This window comes from Bombus fervidus, chromosome 10, assembly GCF_041682495.2.
Source record: "Bombus fervidus isolate BK054 chromosome 10, iyBomFerv1, whole genome shotgun sequence".
Lineage (NCBI taxonomy): Eukaryota > Metazoa > Arthropoda > Insecta > Hymenoptera > Apidae > Bombus > Bombus fervidus.
The window spans coordinates 3,763,141-3,786,665 of NC_091526.1; the positions used below are offsets into that span (position 1 = coordinate 3,763,141).

General features: G+C 36.1%; 1 protein-coding gene across 7 annotated transcripts in view; it reads left to right on the forward strand.

Annotated features, from left to right (window-relative positions):
- Window positions 1-4,274: 4,274 nt before the first annotated feature.
- The window catches only part of LOC139991339 (embryonic polarity protein dorsal-like), a 42,086-nt gene continuing 22,835 nt past the window's right edge, over window positions 4,275-23,525 (forward strand). For all 7 annotated transcript variants that reach the window (XM_072011314.1, XM_072011317.1, XM_072011319.1 and 4 more), the window contains exons 1-2: window positions 4,275-4,359; window positions 8,157-8,212. In XM_072011314.1, coding sequence (XP_071867415.1) covers window positions 4,298-4,359; window positions 8,157-8,212 — 118 coding nt within the window. In that variant the 5' untranslated portion in view covers window positions 4,275-4,297. The remainder of the gene's footprint in view (window positions 4,360-8,156; window positions 8,213-23,525) is intronic.

Genomic DNA, 23,525 nt, shown 5'->3' on the forward strand with positions numbered 1-23,525 from the left:
GAAATATCGAACACGCGTGATTTCACTTTGATGTTATCCCTGTCACAGGCTCAGAAACAGTAATAGGGTAGACAAAATATCCTGCACGCCACAGTCATCGAAACAATAACCAGATGGTAACAGGATAGCTGTGTCTGATACACACCCGACGATAATCCCTCCCGAGAGACCAAACCTTAGTATAAGAACTTTCCCAAATCAGCACTCAACACCTTTTTGTTATAACACACTGAACCGTCACTCTGTTGGATTCGTACAATAAATTTTACCACCATATCTAAAGTCCGAAATTTTTACGTTACTTGCGAAACGTTCGAAGTACGACGCGAGAAGACCAGCGGTGATTTGTTAATTTTGTGATTTCCTGTGTCTTTTACGTGATAAGAGAGCTATATCACTGCGGGAGGGTCTCTTATTTCAGTTCTCTTATTTCGAAGAGAACAGAAGACTTTAGATAGATTCATTAAGAAAACTTTTATAAACCCTATCAGTTTTTATAATGTCGATTTCTCTTTGATAGCTTCTCGTATACAGAACCGTTTCCACTAAGAGCTAAGTTAGGCTGTGCTATGTATTTTTTTTTCGAAAACTAAGTTTGCTCGACATAACACAAGATTTCCTTGTGAGCGAATCTTTTGAAGACAGCAGACACAGCTTTCCCAGTTTGATAGCGAAAGCACTATTTCCGCTTGTCAGCTATCAGTTTAAACTTATTAGAATTAGTAAAATATTTATCAATTATTTAACTGTTTATATTGTTTTCACTAACACTAACACTCGATATGTTAAATGTCCTCCACTTTGAGCGTTAATTCATTCAAAGTTTGCGATATCGACCGATCGGTTGGACCTGACCGGTCGCTCTCTAGCTGATAATGTGCAACACTACTCGCCTTTTATATTTTGAATTTCTTCTCCGGTTCTCTCCATATATTTCCCTTTTTCTCTTTTTGTCTTCCTATTGTCTCTTACATATATACAAGGTGTTCAGTTACAGATGTAAAAAAAATGTAAGGGATAATTCTTGAAGCTAAAATAAAATGAACACTAAGAATTAAAAAATTACGTTTTCGGCTTTGTTTTCTAGTAATTGATAATTAAAAATGAGCCGAAATATCCCTGCACGCGAGCGAACCTCGTTACACGAACGAAAGTTGTATCTCGTACAAGTCGTAGAGAAGAAGACTATGATATTCAGAGACGTAAACAACCCCACGCGACGTTTTACGAAATAAGTGGTAGATTGAACATTAAATCTGCTTACTCGTGAAAATCCATAAGTGCATATCGATAACCGCCCTATGAAATTTCCGAATAGAGAGGAAATGTTCATCTTCATGTTACCTCTAATCCTTTGCTTCCGCGAGTGTCCACAGCAAAGTCACCCATGCACCGCGATTGTCCCGGCTGCGAGTGTCCACAAAAAATACAACAAATTACAATAGATTTTCGATATGTCCTCCGTTCTTTTTGTAAACATGACTTTTCTTTTAAAATTTTGCCATATTGTGTCATCACGTGTTCCCAGTAGTAAAAGTTGAGAGGGTTTAAATCTGGGGACCGGGCAGGCTAAAACACAGGTTTTCTTCAATCGATTCACCTGTTTCCAAAACAACTGAACAAGTAATTTTGCACTGCGTTGGTAAAATGAGGTAATGCGTTAGATTTTCCAATTCATCCATTTTCTTCTTGAGTTTTCTTGAGTACATTTCGCAGACTTTAACGTATCGGTATCTTGCAATCGTTGATCTATTTTGCAAAACATATTTACTCTGGGTATAATTCTGTTGAGATATTTTTCGGTGTATAAACCTCGCGCTTTTGTGCTATTACTTATATTATTTTGTGGCAGAAGTGCATCTCCGAAAATTCTCCAAATGTATACATATTGTAATAAACATGGCTACAATATAAATAATGCTACACTGCATACAACACTCACTATACGCACTGCACACATAATAAACCCAAAGACCACTGTAACTTAATATTTTCAGTTCATTGAGGTTCCTCGTCGACTCGAATTCCTCGGAATGATTTTATTCTTCCAAAACTGTTCTAGTCTCCTGCTTCAAAACGCCTGAAACATAGCAATGTAATAATGGAGAGTTCATTCTGTAAGAAAAATTTACAATACAAGAATATGGTATTGAGGAAGCGAACAGGCTACGCACCAGATGTGTTTAAATGCGCAAACCTATTTTACACAACCTCCAAAGTATTAATTTGACATTTTATAGGAACTGTTGAAAAACCGACTATAAATTTTTCGGTAAATATTCACTTTTCATCACAAAATATGCTACACAATCAATAATATGAAAAAAGGATGTAAAGTGGATTTACACAAGAAAATCAGATGGCAGATATAAAGCTAGATTAGTCGTAAGAGATTTTCAACAAACAGATGCAATTGATGACATATATTTTTCTGTAGCAAAAATGCAAACGTTAAAAATATTATTATCTCGTTGTTGTTAAATGGGCCTAGTTATTGAACAGATGGATGTAGAAACTGCATTCTTAAATGGTAAAATAATCTCTAAGATATATGTCAATCAATCGAAAGGATACGAAGATATGGTTTAAGAGAGAGTCCGAGAGCCTGGTATGAATGTTTAAATAAATTTCTGATAAACTTAGGATTTAAAAGGACTAATATAGATTAAAAGAAAAAAGAAACTGAAAGAAATGTATACTTCAATAGGAGAAGGCTGCATTCCTATACAATTTAATATGATATGTTACGAAGAGGGCAAAGACAAAGGAGCACTAGAATGTGCAATGCACTTTCGCAACCAGGAAGCAAGTATTAATGCTGAGATAGCAGAAGGGACGCCATTTTATTAAAAGACGTCAATTACGTACTTTGCGGGCTATATCGTGCATCATATAATGAAAAAAGATGATTACATTATGACTGCAATAAAATGATGGACTATATCGAAAATGAGTGAGACTATTTTGTAAACCGAGAATATTCAGATGACGATGAAGATGCTCCATGAATCATAAAATTATCAAGAGCGACTGAATATGAATTCGTAAAAATTATTACACTACAACTCCAAGTTTATAATGAATATTGGAAGAACTTTTGGAGTTTACAAAATTTATTGCACGAACTATGTATTAAAGTAGACGAAAGAACAAATTTTCAATATACTACGTGGCTTAAAAGAGAAGAAAGCTGCTACGAACATAGAGTAGCGCTTTAGAATATTTATATAAGGTCGAAATACATGACCAAGTACGGAGTAGAAACGAAGAAGGAAACGTTACAAAAAGATAGGCTAAGAGGCAGAAACTAAAAAATATATTGCAACAGTAAAAATTGTGCAAGTAAAAAATCCCTTGTGGATATATTATTAGAAGAACCAAGAAAAAGAGGATGAATCCCGACATCTTCTTCCGAGAAGTGGGCGCTTCGTCGCAGAAAACGAGAATGTGGTTTCCTCTGTTATTCGTAAGATAAGGCAAAATGATCACTATGAAGTCAACAGAACAGTCGTGTTCCGAATTCCATAGTTTCTGAAAAACTAATTCCTTCAATGATTCTAGGAGCATCCGAAGAAGAGCTTTCCGTTAAAACTAAAAAAGATCCGCGCCCGAAAAGACATCAAGAAAAAAGGCCACAGGTCTTAAGAGTCAAGAGGAAGAACGAAGAGCAGTTGAAATTTTTTCGAAGACAGAAATTTACACTTGAATAATACAAGTGTCTGATTCAAAATTTTTTCCTTATAGAATGGTCTATTGGTATAGAGATATACATACATATTATGCATATCTAATATTTGTAAATGTATTGTTTATTTTCTTTATTTTTTGTTAATATATTATTGTATTCTTGTATTGTATGTTGTACTACTTTAACCTTGCTTTATATGTGTCATCGTTCAATAATATAGTAATCAATTAATTTCTCTTTATTAAGTACCTTATAATTAGTTTCATTGTTGCGCGATTTTATCATTCATATATGTCTACCTTGAATAGAAAGTAGATATGAACTTTTCCGTAAAACCGTACAATTAAATAGATTCTTGCAACGTAGAGGTCAATAGATTCTTGTCTATGTTAGTGTGTAATCAAACCTAACTTCAATCTTAAATACATAGGTTCTTGTATATGCTAAATTACAACCAAACAGAACAGATCCCTAATTTTATAGGTTCTTGTATATCCTAATTTTGATTGAACTCAGCAGTTGACCGTATGGTGCAGCACTAGTCCCGAGGCAACCAGATCCGTAAACGTGAACACTTTCATTTTCCCTCTATTCTAAAGTAGTGCGTGTATGAAACCAAAAATGGTTATTTGCAAAAGGAGACCCAAGTTGTGCGGACGCAAGAGAAACACGTAAGTACAAAACTGAACTCGCATTTTATTCCTCGAGATGCTCCTTAAAACTTTTCCGAGTTGCTACAATTATAGTAGTAAGCGTACATGTTAAACTGTTGCCATTTTCAATATTCTCGCGAGTATGGATCCTGAGTTAAGAAACAAAAAGACGCATTTTTAGTGAACTGTATCTCTTATCTTGATGCTTTGAAAAAAAGGTGTATTACAAGTATCGGTTGGATTATTTTCATTATTCAATACAAACAACTTTATTGTTTTTCATAAGAATCAAAGAATTTCTTAAATAATATATTACAGAAACAGAAATGTTAACGAAAATGATAATAATGAACAGGCTCCATTATTCAGACAACAAACACAACAAATTGTAACTATATTGCAATTACAAATGCTTTAATCCAAAAATAAAAAAATGGAGATTATAAGATAATAGATTAAAAATAGCATAATATAATAATAGAATGTAAATATAATAATAGATTAATTTAAAAATAGCACTGGAAATCCAACTATCTGCAACAAACTGTCTTTTTAGAAACAATTATTAAATACCGTGTAAATAGTTTTTCTTATATTACCAGATTGTACGTATCATCGTAAGAATTATTTTCCTTCGAAAAACTATCGCATTCTGTAATATATATAAAACTTCCGATTTTTCTTTCATATATTCGCATACTAGTTTAAATGAGATTTTCACTTACACTGAATTTGGCAGTCAGTAGTTAAATTTAAACGAAAAATATGGTATGCAATTAAGTTTTATTCATAATGTAAAATATTATAGGATATTTTATATACATATGTTTTCATATTCTACATACAACGAGAAACAAAATTACTCATACAGAATATATAAAAAATATAAAAATATAAAAATAATATAATATAAAAATAAAACGATCAATATTTTCTATGTTGTTAAATATATTCACATATTGTCAATAATGTTTATGTATATGTACATTTTTTATACAATTATATTATCTATATAAATATCTGTTATAATATATAGGTTATCCGAAATGTTTCTTTTGTTCCATAACGAATAATATATGCACAATATTTTTTGTTTTATATTAGTTTATTGAATTATGCAGGAACATAATAATAGAAATATAACGAAATGGGTCATACCTAATTCAATAAAATAATATAAAACAGAAATCGTTGTTCATCTATTATTACCTTATCAAACTAAAGAAACTTTTCGGACAACCTAATATAATTACTTATTATATTTAGATATATTTAATAATATAAAAAATATTGCTCTTTTTATTTCTGCATTCCAACCTGAAATATTATATATATTTTACGTATTATTACGTTTGAAGTATTATATGTACATATTATACGTATGAACATTTGTAGAATGGTAAAGATAATTATTAGATTTGTTAAAATTGTCCTTAAATGTTTATTTAATTAATTTTAAAATGCAAATATATATTATTCAAATATTTATATTATTATAATTCAAATATATTGTACATTCGCGCAAGAATCGCGCGCTGGTTCCATGTTGTACCTCTGAATTGTAGGCAAACAGCAAACAGTACTAATAACTGATGACCTAACCGTATGACGCAATCGTCCTTTGGATTCACACGTGGTAAGATGTGTGGTTATGTACAATAGAAGGTATAATTTTGTGTCTACGATATATATATTAGTTGATAATTATAAGTTGATAATAAGAGTAAGTGCTAAGGGATGAATTATAAAGTTAATTTGTTACATTTTGGTAGAAGAGAATGTACAAAAACAAACAGATATAATATTTGATCGACCATTGATTTATTCTAGTATTTTATACATGTTTATACAATTATAGATTATTTGTATTTGAGCTATATTAATGTGAAAAAAGTATGTTGTCATTTAATCTATACTCAAACGCCGTATTAAAGATATAAATAATAGAGACCATAGATTTTAAATGTGTAATAAAAATATACGTGTGTGTAATATATATCAAGGAATACATAATTTACATTCTTAATTTAATTACATTTTTCAATAACTGTATAAGTACATAGATTTGTACTTTTTTATATGTGTGATATTAGTACACAATTATCTGGAAATACCTACAATGAAAACTAAGCATCAATATATTTGTGACTATTCCTATGGGCTTCTGGTTAACTTTTTAATTTTCATAGTTCAGCTTGTGATGTGTTATAGGAAGTTTTATTAATTTCTATCAATTTCTATCTTTAGTGACACAAAGCAGTAGATTTAAAAAGTTTATTTTGCAATACATGTGATATATTTTCTTTCTCCTCCTGTTTTTATTAAAACTTACATATTATTCTACAAAACAACAAGAATGTTTCTTAATGATAAAAGGATAAACAGGACAGTACAACTAGCAATGTGCTAAAATCTAAATATCAATATTATATTAACATGAATATATTCAAATAATGTTCATAGCCAATTGATACTGCTAGATTTCAAATACATATGAAAATTTTATATTTTTGCATATATGGATATATACATTAATGTGTTCTTCTCACATATATATATATATATATATATATATATATATATTCTTCTAAAATATTATAAGAGTAAAATTGCAATATCAATTTGCTTATGTTACAGAATAGGTAAATGGTAACCCGCATGTATAGATGATTATGGAATCAGAATTAAATTGTCATGATTGTTTACTTTTTTAAATGCATTCTAGTAACAGGTGGTGATATTCATATTGTTCGTGTACTATACTTACAGTTCATAAATTAAAATATGAGTATATCATAGACATGAAATAATAAACAGAATAGGGAATCTCTAATATCTATACATAGATTTTGAAGTGTATAATTCTTATATCTGAAGAAGACAGTTCCTCAAGCATTAAATGTATGTTGAAAATCACTTTTACATATTAAGAAAACTGCTTTTATGTGTTAAGAAACATCTATCATATATTAGTAATCTTACTATATAATAAATAAGTACTAAAATATGAAACTTCTGTTGGTTCCTCTACTTTTTGTCATAATTTATAAAGTAATGTACATTTTGCATGAATTTTAGTGATTAAATTTAATAATTATGAACTGCCAACAACGTATGACATGAAATTATATTTTAATCCTTCAAAACATTTGAAGCAATGATGGATTATTTTCTTTAAATTTCTGAACAATTCTTTTTAAACGTAAAAATATTACAACGTTACAATGTTAAATTAGAAAAATGTTCCTTTATATAAATTAGATTGCTTTAAAAATTTTTTTTATATGTTATAGAATATTGATTATATTTTATATATTGGCTATAAAATTATACCGTGATACTTTATTCAGATTTTAGGAATATGATCAATTTGATTGATCGATGACTGAAAAAAATCTGCTAATATCATATAGCTTAAAAAAAAAACCATTTAAAAACTTTAACAAAATAGTAAAATAAGATACCTCCTGAGAATATTTTGTGGATTCCTGAATATTATAATTATAAATTCATTTATAATGTATATATAAAATATAATATAAAGATAGTAAAATTTTTAGTTGTAGTGCTGTTAGTTATTTGTTTTTACTCAAATTCTTAAATTTTTATTATTTATTGAAATTCTTTTATTACTTCTTAATTCTAAATTCTTAAAAGCATTTGATGAAATTTCAACAAATAATGACACAATATTGTAACATTTTAACTTAATTGCACATATTAAATATACAATTCATTGTTATATTCTTACAAAATAATTATGGTTCAATTTCGATATTTCCATGTAATTTATGTAATTTTCTATAATCTCTTAGGGCTTCCACACTCTTTGGATATCCAGAAACTTGTGCATGGATTTCGCAACATCCAAGTAAGTCTAATCCTCTATAAGGCAAATCATTATGTTCGAAAGGTGAGTCCCTTTTTATTATTTTTACTATAGAATACATGTAGTCACGCGTTCCCTTTTTTAATAATACAGATTTATTAAGTAAAGTGCTACGCGCCATTTCAAATGAATGCTCACAAATTGTCATGATACTACTTTATTCGGTACTTAAAATGACACCGTATTTAAAAAATATTCAGGACGACTAGGGTAAGATTTCTCTTTATATGAGTTGTGTTGTTGTAGGGAATGGTAAATATCGCTGCGACTTTGTCGCGAACAGCGACTAATCTCCGATTGGAAATTGTTTAGATCGCGCATTCCAACCGCTGACGCCAACTGTCGCGCGTGTTTAGAGGTTAATTACGGCGTTTAACGAATGTTTCTCTTTTTTTCTTCGGACAACTGTTTTCTAGCTTTTGCTTTTCTTAGTATAACTGTTACCCGAAAGTGGTCGTTACAGAGGAAATCGTAGGATTTCGAACAAATTAAACGAGTAGATTTTTATTTCTATCTTTTGCACTTTTTAGTTAGAGTTGTATACATTACGATTCGACATTTACAATGTTTCTTGTCGTGGATGTACGAACTTTCGCGCTCAAGGAGGGAGTTGAGTAAACATTTGCGAATGTTTCGACATGGCGTTTGGAAATATGAAAGAGATTAGCAATGTTAAGCGAAAAAAATGTATTGTTGTTATAAACTGTTGTACTAAACGCTTAAAATTACGCCGTTTGTCGGTAGTTCTTGCTGAACGAAAAATAAAACACAAAAAAAGAGCTTCTCTTTGTGTACTGCTTTGTGTTTCCACGACATAATACCAACACACATACAGACAATCCTCTCGCTCAGAACCTAAAAATATACTCAGCATACACAAATGATCTTATTTTTTTGAAACGTGATATAATTCAAAGCATGAATTTGAATAAGTCATCAAATGACTGATTACTACACTCACAGAATGTCCAGTGAAATATATAATTATGAATATAACGAAGTCAAATATCATATCCAAAGTAACCGATGAGCAATACATATTCAGTTATAAACATTTGTAACGTCCTTAGAGGTTACTGCGTCTGTTATTGGTAGAAGCGCTGTTTCCACCTATGGCATGTTGTATGAGCGAGTGGAGATAACCTTTGTGTGTCGCACGGTTAAGAATAGAAATTCACAGGTTAAGATTTTTAAACATATTTAAGTAAAGAAATATCAATGATACAATTGAAATAATAATGGTAATTATGTTGATTCAGTGTCTAAGATAACAAATACTTGAATGATATTTTCTAGATCTTTCCAGCATACCTTTCATTCCGCATATCATCCTACATATTAGCATATGAAAACTTTCATATTTTCTTTATCATTAAACCACCTTCCTGTTTTTACTCATAAATTCTTCTCCATCTGCGAATGCCACGTTAAGAAAGGTTGAACGGAGTGGACAACCTTGCCCTGTTACTTGTTCCAAATTTTTATAAATTTTCCTTCCTTTCCATTTACTTTTACTGTGCAACTTGTCCTTTCATATATCTTTTCTATACTTTCTTTAATTTGTTCATCTATGTATCTTCGTCCAGTCGCGGGGAGACGCGATAGCGTTGAAGCGCGTCAACGGGAGTTGTAAATTCCTGTTACGATTAAACGAATCGACACCACGAGCAGGACGATCCCAGGTGTTTGGTTTTGAATATAACTGGAATCCACAGTTATATAATCTATATCTATTTATTTAACCAGCCTACAATACTTATTGCGTCGACAGATATTGTTTGACTTCGTCGTATCGGAAAGTACAATAATTGATTAATCCGAAGGTTGATCGATTTGATGGATAGAGCACCAAGAACTTGATTTTTGATATTTTTCGATATTTTAAGCGACTTTGTTCGTCAGGGCTTAAGATGTATGCGGTATGATTTCTGAAAAAAGATTAACTGCCCTAGGATAAATTCCTTGTCCTCTCGGAGAGACGACCCCCACCGCGCACGGATCACGCCACCGCGCTCGGATCACGCCACCGCTCGCGCCGATGATCACGTATGCCGACTTCTTTGTGAAATTAAAGAACGGACCGAAATCGACGTTTCTGGAACTCGCGGCCTGGCGGCAACCATGCGCTTATCACGTAAAATAATAAAAGAAAAAAAAAGGAAGGAAAAATCGAAGACGTAAAATAAAAGATAAAAAACGAAAATAAAGAAATACAAAGACAGAATTTATTTCTTCACACTTGGTTTACACTTGACTTCCGAACTCTAGGAGCGACTTTTTAAGACTGACGCTCTTACAATTCCACCTTTAAAAACTGATTCGTTTCTTTCTTTGTCATCCCTCAATATCCCCACTATCCACGCGTTTGTTAGCCGTTCTCGAATATTCGGCGAAAGGACCGTTGGGATATTGAGGGTTCATTGAGCACTTTGCCTCGCCGACATACACTGTCGCCGAGTGCGGCCGCATCTTTATTTCGATCATCAGCCCATCGGTTCCGAAGCGCGGCCCGGTCTCTAATGTAGATCGAGGTGTAGTTGATGTTACACGCTCATCGATACATTGTATGTTCCGTCGAGAAGATGAGACGATTCGTATATGACGCTGGAGGATCGCGAGAGACGGTTAGAAACACGATCCATATCAAGCCTCGCGACGTAACAATCTATTTTAATCTCTTTTAATATTCTTCTATCTTCTTTAATTTCTTCTCTCTTCAGGTTGTCAAAAGCACCTTTCATATCTGCAAAAAGTAATGCAGCCTTTCCTTTATCTTCCGTAATCTCTCTATTTACCGCTATTTTTAGTACATATATTCCGTCTATCGTATCTCTTTCTTCTCTGAAATCCACTTGTGTATCACTCAATTTTCTTCTTACCTCTGGCTATGTTTCTAATATACTTTACAAAATCAAAGAAATTCCTCTATAATCCACCACCTCCTTATATTCTCTTTCTCAAATATTGGTATCATTACTCTCACCTCCTATTCGTCAGGGAAATTCTATCCCATGCATTATCCTTTGAGTAGATCAATAATTCAATAGCAATTATATTCCTTACATATATCCACGTTTTGTTTGAAATCTTATTTTCCGCTCCAACCTTCTTTCTTCTTCAGTTTATTTATCTTTATCTCTAATTTTTCTTTTGCTATTTCCGATCCTATCTTTTCTTTGTTCCTCCTTTTCCTTCCTTCATTTCCACTACCCTTGCCTCCTAATTGTTTTTTAATATATCTTCACCATACTTCCTCTTGTATTTCTTCACCTATGTGCACTCCCTTTTTCCTTTCCTTATGTATAATTTCTAAAAATTTTATAGATCTCTTCTGTAACCACTTTTAGCATTCTTCCACTTGCTACTCTTTTCATTTTCTCTATCAATATTCTATATTCTTCTTTTTCTTTCCAATAGTCTTTCCTGCATTGTTTCCCCTTTTTTCTTTTTTTTAGCTTTATCTTAACTTATTTCTTTCTTCTTTTACATTCTATATTTCACCATTCCTCATTCTTGTACTTTTGGTTTTTCTCCTTTTTCGTAATCAAAGCATTTCCTTTACCTTTGTTTAAAGCGAAGACGTCGAAACGCCGACAGTACACAGAAGGAACAATGTATTTAAAGACTAAACATAATCAAATACGACTACGTTTATCATTAATTTAAATGACGTTTATTATTAACTAGAAATCTAAAATAAACTTACATTACAATAGCCATTAAAATGAAACTTAGATCAAAGCAAACGTTAATGTTTGCGTGCGGGAGTAATGCGTGATAGTGTACAAGATTATAGAAGAGAAGTTCGTAATGGAATACGAAAGCGAGATTTTAGATTTTTTAAATATGCATTGGTCTAAACAGTCAGGATATTCGATTGTCTCGCCAATCGTCGAAATTTGCCGAAATTTACGGAAGTCGGTCGATGTGCGGTGAAATACTCGAGGTCGTTAGAAAAATAGATGCGACGCCTAGACGATCTTTAAAAGCCTATTGAACGGCTTTTGCCGTCGTACGCATATTCTTTTACTTTTTTCCACCCAAACTTAAACTTTCTTCCTTCTAATTCTTTGTATACCTATCTATGCTTTGCTTCATCAAACTAAGCTTTCTATTTCTTTACTTGTCATTTTTGTTCGGAACGTATTGTCGAGACGTCGATGATACACCAAGAAAAGAGTTTAGATTAAACGAAAAATAATCACGACATGCATTGTAACAATGTTAAACTTTATTAAATCAAAAATTCAACGAAGAGACATACGACGCGAAACTTAGTCTAGTGTTGTGATTGCGATAAGCCGAGCGCGATTATGAGTTCTGGTTAAGCACGAACACGTACTTGACGCAGATTAATAGCTTGAGCGTGGCGACATTCCTTGGGGATTGACGGCGAACTTCATGTTTAAGTGGCATCGGTCCATGGGACCGGCAGTATCAAGGTTAAAAAATAAATGTTACAATTTTAATGTATGATGTAGTATTAACGTGTTAGTTTATTAAAGAGACAAGTGGTAAAAAAAAGACAAGTCAGTGTATATTAAAATCACTTTAAATATAAGTAATGAGATAGTGTATGTCGATCGTAACCGTGTCTCACTCAATTCTGCTGTAGGACTCGCTGTGATAATTCGCTATGATGATCGCCATACTGATTTGCCCTAAAGACTCTTCGTAGTGATAACTCATGTGCCGCTTCATGTAGTTTATTAAAACATTCTAAGCAAAGATTTGGTTTTGCTTTACAGGAATTACAAGAAGTGACGACCTGTTTGGTTAACTTTCTAGCTATATTGTCTTGGATTTATGTTATAGCATTCATAACATAATTATTCTATCGACTTCTTCTATCGACCCGGATTAGTATTTTTGTATCTGAATGCCGTGAGAGCGCATCTGTCCATTATTTGCGAAATGTCGTAATTGACATTTTTCTTCTTGTTACATTTTGGAACATGAACAAGGTATTCATAGCAGCGGCATTTGAAAAAAGCTTGAAAACTAACTTCGTATGCCATTTTACTGTCTTTCTCAGCGAGCTGCAATACGCACTCATTTGACCAGAAAGATCAACAGTGGTTTTTCCTGTATCGTATTCAACGACATTTTTGGTTTGCAGTATGATGGGCGTATTAACGTCCGTCACAACAAAACGCCATTTGAAGTCCGGTCGAAAAGACAGGTTCAGGGACACCGGGATAAGATGGCCACGTACATGTTTTTCAAGTACCAATTCTTTTAAAGAACCACGGGGATATTGCTACGCCACATGGCCCATTGGGATTTCCTATCCTTTCCGGCCCATCAGCACATTCATTTTCTTTGTACTGTACTTCATTGGATCTTTCTTCTATGATTTTTCAACGATACTACAATAATACTTATTGGACTATAGGAATAGTAAGAACTATTCTTATAAGATTTCGCTATTTTGCTGATGAATTATTATCTTCGGATGATGGCAATCGTATTACACGGCGATGTTTAGATGGTAAAAATAACTCACTTGATAAATCGTTATGTCCTTCTCCCCTCAATATTTTTGGTATTATGGGGAACATAATCATAATCATAAATCCTTTCGACAATAATTCCTGTAAAAATTGCTTTGTAAGACGCAACTTCGAATATCACACAGAAGCAACGAATTATATTTCTCTTTGCTGCATTGGTCTTTAACCTTTCGTATCTTTATTCTTACTGGTTCTTCGTGGTTGCCTTTTTACCATTTCCCATCTGATTATCTTTTGTTTATACTTTATATACTTTTGCATTGGCTAAACGTGTTAGCGCGTTGTCGAAGTCCATTCGGCTTTATCTTTCTGAACTTACCGACAAGATCTTTCATGGCGATGGGCGACCAGATTTCGTCCATTCTCATAATCTTATTACTTGTGGCATCGTGATTCAAGAGGCTGACGTTAGAACCGGACTTTATATAATAGGCCTACTGACTGATTGACGATCTGGAAGCTCGATGAAGCCGCTCCTCGTAATCCCATTTCCACCGACAAGGCCAGGTCGATGAGCTTTCTCAAACATTTATTGTAAAGCTCCTGATATCTACTAAACTCGACTGTGGTCCGTTTATTATGTATTATTTCGTGTTTGTTGGGTTTTTACTTTTCTTTTAGTTAGGCTCCGTTATACGCTTGCTCTTCAAAGTTTTGTCGTCAAAGTTTTTCGGGCCTAGACCCCTCTTCGGGCCTGATCTTCCTCCACAATTTGCATATTTGATTATTTGATTTGGGCCATCAAAATCCTTAGTGCGTAGTAGGCCTTCATTTCGTCGAATCTAACAGGATACCAAGAATCGTTCACTTTCCGTCTTACCCTTCGTTGTCCATTGTCTGACGTGCGAAACGATTTGTTTTGATAACAAATACTTCCCAACATTTGTAATGAAATATAGTAGGAAATAACTCTAATAATCCTTTTTTCTGCGAGGAGGGGAAAATGCTGTTATGCATACCCAGTGATGGGTTACTGGGTTATCTGGGTTATCTGGGCTCGGCAGATGGTATAACCATACTCACAAAAGCTCCTCCTCCATCAGCTCCTTTAACCATACAAGCACCACCCCCGGAACCGCCTCACGGCATTGCTTCAGGGTTGGCCTTATATTAGTACCGCTCTTCTACCAACTCCTTTTAACGCCTTCCTCTTCTCTCCTCAGCCTTTTCTGGCATAAGCCTATATCTCATGATTTTATTACACAAGGCCTGGAAGTTAGTACAGTTGCCTTCTTCTTTCACCATTAGCCTGATCAAGTTGTCAATTGTCAGTGATGTGCCGACGGGATGTTCCAACTCGGTCCTTTCCCTTATCCATCTGGGACAGTGGAACAACGCATATTCAGCGTCGTCACCATCACCATCACCCAGCAGCGGGCGTGTATTTCCTTCCTGATCATCCTTCAGTACATGTTAAAAATACTGTGTCCGGTCAGGATCTACATCGTGAAGTGGTCGATGTACCTCCTATGCTCTTGAACGTGCAGACGTCTGCCACCAGCCTCCTCGTCCAGTTATCGTTGCGATAATCACGCCACTCCTCCTTCCATTTATCCTCCATACGCTCCTCCACTGTTTTGATCCTTTTCATAAAAGACCGAGGCCGGATCTTCTCTTGAACGACTCATCTCGTGACTGTAAATATTCTTTTTTGATTCCATATTTCTTGACCCGGAGCTTGATCATGTAGCAAAGAGGCAAGGTGCCCGTACGCACACACAGTGCTGCGGTACACCGTAGATGATCTTACCAGTGCGGCCCTTTGCGCCCTCTTAAGAGCATTCCTATTATTTTTCCTTTTTATCGCCTTTACTCATAGAGGCGCCGCATAGAGCACCACCGACTCCCAGACTCACCACCACTGGACCAGTCAGCAAGATCCATTACTCGGTGCAGGGCATCCACCATACTCACTCTTCTCCTGAACCCATACTGGTCATCATGAAATGGGTCCAATCTCAGGTTTTCCTCGATCAGGTTCTTAAACGTGTGCTCCCAGACTTTACTAAGTGTTGGAAGCACGCTGGGTTTAGGTATGAGCACCACCCTCCATATCTTCCATTTCGCCGGGATCTTGCCCGTGTCTTTCACAGTATTCAACACTTTCAACACTTTCTCTGTTCTCCTCTCCACCAATGCTTTTACCGCCGTCCCTGGTATACCGTCTACACCAACCGCCTTGTTCGAGTTTATCTTCCTACAGGTATCCATCAGGTCCTCCTCTTAGATCCTGCAGTCGTCACCTTCTTTCGCTTTTCCATTGCAGTTCCTCAATATACCTTGCCTTCTCTCCATTGGCCTCATCAGGAAGAATTCGTCAACTATAGCTCGAGCCCTATCCATGTGTATGTCGTCCGTCTGTACTCTCCGGGCCATCCTAGACATGATGGCCCCGTACGGTCTCCCCCATGGGACCCGATCTAGCGTCACGCAGAATTCCTTCCAGCATATTAGTTTTAAATTCTTCGCTCAGTCGAGTTGCATCGTTGGTTTTTCTAATTCGGGCTCTCTGGGCCTTTCTCCTACTCCTAATCGTTTTTTCCTTAGGCCAGTTATTTCGTCATTCCGCCAATGTTCGCACATCTCCTCCCTATCAATGGATAAACCTTCTTTAATTCAGAGGCACATATCGTTTCCAGAATTGTCTGTAAGCGATCACCCTGTGTCTTCTCATCTTGCATGTATGCTCCCGGACCTTGCTCAGCGCCGGCAAAATGCTTATCGGCCTGTATGATGACGACAACAGCGGATCCCTTGTTGGTTTTGGCAAAAGATCCACTCTCGCCACCCTCTATACCACCGGAATTCGTCCAGACCTATTTATACTATTAAACGAGTGTTTCCATTTCCCCGTTCGTTGTTCCGTGATGATCCTAATGATCTCCCCTGGACCCCCTTCCACGCCCGCAGCTTTCCTCGGATCACACTTCTCAATAGCCGTTCGTAGGTTCTCCTCCGTTATGCACAGATCTTACCCCTCTTCCTTACGAAGACCATCCGGCGGTATATTCCGAGCCATTGTAGCTCTTATAGTTCGATATGGCCTCCCCCAAGGATCCTACTCCAGAGTTGCACAAAACTCCTTCCACTTTTCTTCCTTGCTGCGTTCGATCGTCCTTCTTAGCCTCTTTCTTGCTTTCTTAAATTCCTTAGTTGGGTTAAGGCTAGGTGTTTTCGGTTCCTCTAGAAGGACTTAACGGACACGCACGCCCTTGATAGTCGTAGTCGTACTATCGGAGCTTGGAATCTCCTGACGTAGTTTCAGGGCAAAGTTTCAACTTTGTGTGAACGAACTCCCTCAGTTGCTACAGGGTGTAAGGTTTCGGTTTGAAGATCCGTGGGATTCCTCTCATTCCCGTTGAGATTGTCGGTCCAGCTCTTCTTCACAATGATATGCACGAGCAGGTCGTAAACTTGATTAGTCCGGTGTTGGAATCCTTCTAGAACTCTCAAGATCTTGAAAGTGCCGTAACACAGAGTGTTTAGATCCGAAGAAGTTTCTGCTTAGTCAACGCCGCCAGGTGTGCCCGCACTAAGGGACGCTTTTTGACGTACCGTCTCTTTAAACTTGTTTTTTTGGCCGGTTGAAATTCTTATCCATCACTGAAATGTTGCAGTCCAAGATGCTTCGTTCTTCAGGTTTCGTTTGTGGTAGTGGAACCGTCCAACGTTGCTCAGAGAGGACTCCGGGATGACGAGGGTGCTGAAAAGGTCTTCGAAGAAATTCCATCCCCGATAGTCCTTGCTGAGGATTGGTAATTGGATACGGGAAAGAGCTACGCGGTTCCGAACTTCCCAGCAGGGCTCTTCTGCGTTAGTAAACTTCTGTAAGAAGGCATCAGCTTTGGAATTTCTTAAACTTCGTAGCAACTGGAGGGAACAGGTCTTGTAGTCCAGATAAGAATCGTCGATGATAGTGTCGCGTCGGTTCGAGATTATTTCACGTTCCTCACGTAAGGTGAGAGATTCGTACTCCAATTATGGTAGTTTTATATCAAGGGTTTGTTTCCTGTGGAGGGGTTATCGCTGGATGCCGTCACACAGGTATGGTGTTACTGCTTAATTGTAGTAGAACTGGTATGTAAAATATGATTATTCTATATTCCGAGATATCCGTGACAATAGAAAAATAATCCTTGACGAATTAGTTGTGCTTCCTCACTTTGTCGGAAGCGAAACCTTTCTTCCTACAGAAAAATTCGTGGAAGAGCTGCAAAGTGCTTTAGGAAAGAAGGTGTTAGGCATTGTCAAACGTATCGTTTCCAACAAAATCGAGAGTGAAATAAATGTACTACGCTGGAACACATGAGACAGTATGAAGTTCCCCATTGACTTTTTAATCTACCGGGAGTTTACATACATGCGTCACAACGTGTGTTGTAAATAGTGTAAATAGTCAGAGGCGATTTAATTTGTCATGATGTATCGTGGTCAGCCTGAATAACCTATGTAGCAATGAAGAAATTGATATCTGATTGTTTTCATAATTTTTCTTTCATCATTCTCCTCATGATTTCATAATTATTCCCTGACACATTGAGGTTAGACATTACTATGCGTAGTTCATTTTTGATAGACGTAAATAAGTATTGCGAACGCATCGCATTCGTCAGAGATTCATTTTCTATCACTGCTGTTTTAAATAAATCTACAAAACCTTTTAACCGTGAAAATCTACTCGAAATTTTAGTAGTCTTTGTTCCGAAGGAGCTTTTAGAGGTATACGTTGGCCTCCACGCGACGCCGAACATTAGATTTTACACGAAACTAATACACATAGGGAAAACGCACGCGATGTAAGCACAACAAAACAGTTTATGCGAAACGATTACTGTTATTATGAAACGATTAGTGATGTTGTTGAGAATCAATGGCGATGTGAACAATTGTTGCTCGTTGTTGAACACTCAACACGACTCGATTTATGCTCAAGGCGCCGATCGTGGCCCAAAATACGTCGAGGATCGTCGATGAGAACGTCCAAATTACTTGAACCACGGTCGACTACTTAAGGATGACTGGAAAACAGATGCGACGATTTGGACGGCTTGTCTTTAACATAGGCAAAACTCTAGAGATAAACAAAGCAAACCGGCTGCTATTGAAAAAAGTGGGTAACAGATCACGCTCAGATAATGCGTACCAGAAGCTTTGTTGAATTCTCTAGACTTAGCGGATTTGTCGTCATTAACATACTTCAGTGTCCCATAAGTAGTTCCTGGGGCTTCATTCTAGGAAACTTTTCTGCGATATAGTTCCTATTTCTTCGACAACCTCCCCAATGTTGTCAGTTTTGTTGGCAGCGAAGTACTGAATCTGTCACTTCATATCAGCGAGGAAAAGAGTCATTAGCTAGTCGGTGTACCAGGTTCATCCCTCATCTCAACATAGTGCAGGTGAAATTTTCTTGACCTTTTTTCTTGGACTTGTACAGTGTTCTACCAAAGCTCTGTTTCCGGTGAAAGAACTACTTCTCCAGTAGCTCGATAGCTTTCGACCTAACCTTCTTGTAGTCAGACATTTTTACTTACTGATTTTCACTTCCCGTGGACATCATTTCTCGTTTGCCGCAAGTTAACGCCCAAGAATATCCGGATCAAAGGATTAAATACATGTCAAACAGAGGTCTGTGGCGTATCGTACTCTCACTTAAGGGGTTTGAAAAAAAAATCGTAGGAGGGATCGTTTAGTGATCGTAACGATCAATAGTGACGCTACAGATCTATATGAGAGCGATCTATACATAATTCGATTAACGGTTACGTCGTGACCCTCGCACAGCGCCACATTTAGCACGTACCAGACCAATTTTTGGTTACTTTCCTCTCAGGTCTTATAAGGAGTATACGATTAGTAATTTTTCTTTTTATGTATACCTTAACATTTTTATAAAAGTGAAAACAATATAATAATCGAGGAAAGGGTATTGTTTAAGTTGTATTAGACATCAAAGCAATAAATTTAATTTTTAAAGAATTGATTTCACGAACACATGGTTGAACATTTGCGTACTAAACGATTCTTACATAATATTTTTTAATCATGTCAAAATTCAAATAAAAAGACTAATTTAAAATAAATATATTATTTTAAAAATTGTTATTATTGTTTGCGTTACATATTTGCTTATAATCTCAAAGGTATATTACAGTGGATTTTATTGAAACATGGTAAACATAAATAGTGTTTACCAGTATAACTATCGCAAAATGTTGCAACTTTTATGGCAAAACTCTTCACCGTTTGTGAACCAAACATTTTCATGTTATTTAAAAAAAATTCTACAGCATCTTCTTACATCTTCTCTCTGAATTAAAGTTGGCCTCTTTTTCTTTAATTTCATGGCGATTTCTCTTTGATATTATGGGTAGAGTATCATTATTGCAGGACATCAGATACGTAGCTAATTTTTTTCTAAATTCGAGGCTTAATGTTTTATTATATGTAAGATTATTCTATACAATCTATGCATTTGCAATAGCTGTGTTTGAGCAAATTTCAAATATAATTTTTTGTATTACTTGATCAGTTTTCGTAAAGGACTGCACTACCACGTCATTCGATCGGAGACATCTACATAAGACTTTCCATTATTGTAATCTATGACAGTTTTTGGTTTTATGTGATCTAGCCCTTTTTCCGTATAAAGGCAGTTTCATGCATTGTTGATAATAAAAGAACATCACGCTTGTCTTTCCATTTTAATATAGTTAATCCATCTTTACTTTCTTTCGCAATGTACTTATCTTCAATCATCATGTACTTATCTCGCTGTAATTTTTTGCGATTAGATCTTTTGAAATTTGGCATTGGAATTTTTTGATCTCATCGCTCCAATTAGATGAATATTTTCAGTAATTAATTTTTTGGCTATTTCGATACTTGTGTACCAATTATCGATACACAATGACCCTTACCAAATATATTCTAGCACAATGTCATAACTACATTTGTAAGCGTCGTTTTTTCTGTATCTGCTTCTTTCCGCAATAAATTTGAAAGCGATTGTGTATTCCGGAGCCGCACATAATTTAAATATTTGTATGCCCTGTTTGTATTGATTTTGCTTTATATATTGTTTGAGAATGATGCGACCTCGAAAGGGGATCAGAGTTTCTTCCACACAAACAATTTCGCCTGGATCATAATACTTCTGAAATTTTCATTATCACAAAAATGTAATATTCGCAATAGGAACTTGAAACGATTTCGTGACATTATTGAAGAGGGAAGACTTTGTACATAAGCTGGATTTTTGTACCAATATAGATGAATTTCAGGAAGCTAAAAAGTTTGACTGCCACGTCGCATGCGGAGTATATGCCCCACTATGCGATTAACGCGGTATGCATGATATTAAGATGTCGATATGTGACTCAAGAAAACATTTTTTTTAATTCTTCGTTTGATACTGAAAATTCCAAATGAATGACTTGGACAGATAGTTCAGTGTAGGGCATATACGTTATATACGCGTAGAGAAACAGGTGCACCGCAGCATTGACATTCGCACGTTGAAGCTATGCAAGAAGTGCTTCCGCAATATAAATCTAATTTACACGCAATTTCTTAAACTATTTACAATTATGATCGCCCGCCGTGACAGAACAGCATTAGTTTTCGTACAATAGACTAAACAGAAAATTTACATAATTGTTGTATCTTTATATAAATGTGTCTCGTCGCATTCTTTGGATCCCGCAAAGCATTTTCGTTGGTGTCAACAGGAAGAAAACACAGTTTGACGATCCGATGCTTGTACTCTGAATCGGCAGTCTTAACAGTAACCACGCGGATTACTTTATCCGCTCCGGGATGACATTTGATTATTCGCGCAAGTTCTTACTTGCACGGAGGTGCAAGGGCGTTTCAGAGAAGTACGATACGACCAAATTTATCAAGATGATTCGCGATGCGCCATTTTGTGTGCTGTTGAAACGAGTAAATATAATCATTCAGTTACGTTTTCCAAATGTTTTCGTATAATTTTATCAAGAGTTGCCAACTATTTAAACGCGAATCGTGTACGTCGAAAAGAATCGCTGACGGAACTGTAGTGATCACCGTACCGATAAGAAAGTGACCCGACGTCAGTGTTGTATAATCGTCGATATTATCCGAAAACGGGACCATCAGACGGAAATTCGTGCATGCTTCGATCTGACACAAGACGGTGGTTAGCTGCTCAAAAGAGAGAGTGTGCGCACCGATTACTCGTTTTAAATGGTGCTTCGTGTTTCGAATTCCAGTTTCCCACAGCCCGCCAAAATGCGGAGCTGAATAAAGTTGTGGAATAAAATTCCATACTACTTGATCATTCGCGAGTTTACTGAATAGATTCGGGTCGCGTGTTGCGGCTCGGAACGCAGCGGTCACTTCTTTATCGGCACCCTGGAAACTAGTTCCATTGTCGCTATATACAGCGATCGGTAAACTGCGACAAGAGCTGAAACGATCGTAGTACGCGAGAAACGCATGTACGTTGTATAGGACCCTACCAATTCGATGTGCACGGTGCGATTTGCTATGCATATAAAAAGAGGCGACATGCGGTTTTGTCGATTTGTGTACGCGACCAGGGTTCATCTGGACAGGGATAGGGTCAGCATAATCCACAATATAAGAAAACTTTTTTTGCACGAGTAACGTGCACCGTCGAATGATCTCTCATCAATTCTGACGTAATTGTCACAGGCATATTAATTGTCACACGCAATTATATAAAATTTTACGAACGGAAGAACGTGCCCGTAGAAGCCATAATTTTTGCCTCAAATTTGACAGCATTAATTGAGGGCCTACATGTAGCAGCTGCAGAAGGTATATAAATGTAAAACGAAACTAGAGGATGCGACGCAAGTATAATAGTATGTTTGGTTTCTTATGAAGCCGCCCTCCAACGCGAATCAGTCCTTTCGGATCGAGATACTGGTTTAGAGAAATTAATGGGCTTTGCCGGGGGAGAAGAAGCTTATCTCTCAGATGTTGCAATTCGATTGGATGCCAGACTTGAACGATTCTCCAATTGACATTCTTTTGCCGATAAAGACAATTGGGATAGCTATGGGATAACTGAAGTTTTGCGACGAAGCGCAACACATATGCAGTCACGCGAAGAAGCTTGGGCCAACTAGAAAATCCCTCAAATCCCACGGTTTTGGTGAACTTATCGCATTAAAAGCGACAGATACATGTTCTTTCAAAGAAACCGCTGTCTCGAACTGCAGTATCTCGCAAGGCCACGAAATCAATGACACTTGAGCCACCTAGGGCCGTTTCACCATAATGAGTGACTCATAAAATGTGGGCCGTCCATTCCGCGAGAAGCACAGTCAGCAGGATTTTCCTCAGAGTGAATATGGTGCCATTAACATTGTGGCATGTTTCCTGAATATCCACGGCGCGGTTTGCGACAAACGTTTTCTAGCAAAAAGCGGGTTGACTTAACTATGTGAGTGTAATCGTGGAATGGGACCAACCATGCAACTCGCATTTAAAATCGCTGAAAGAAGCTCATATGGGTGCCATCAAACGAGAAAGAAGTAAAACTGCACATAGTTCAAGTCACGGAATTGTTAATGATTTGAACGGAGCCAATTTAGACTTAGCAACGAGAAGACAGGCGAATATCGTCGTTGTTGTAACGCGAAAGTAATAAACTACCGTGCAGCTTTGTTTTAAGAATTTGCAAGCCGTGTCCTGTCCATCAAGGTAGAACCATAGAACGAAGAGGAGAAAGTTGGGTACAATACGTTGTTCACGTATCGCGGAGCTCTTTCGGG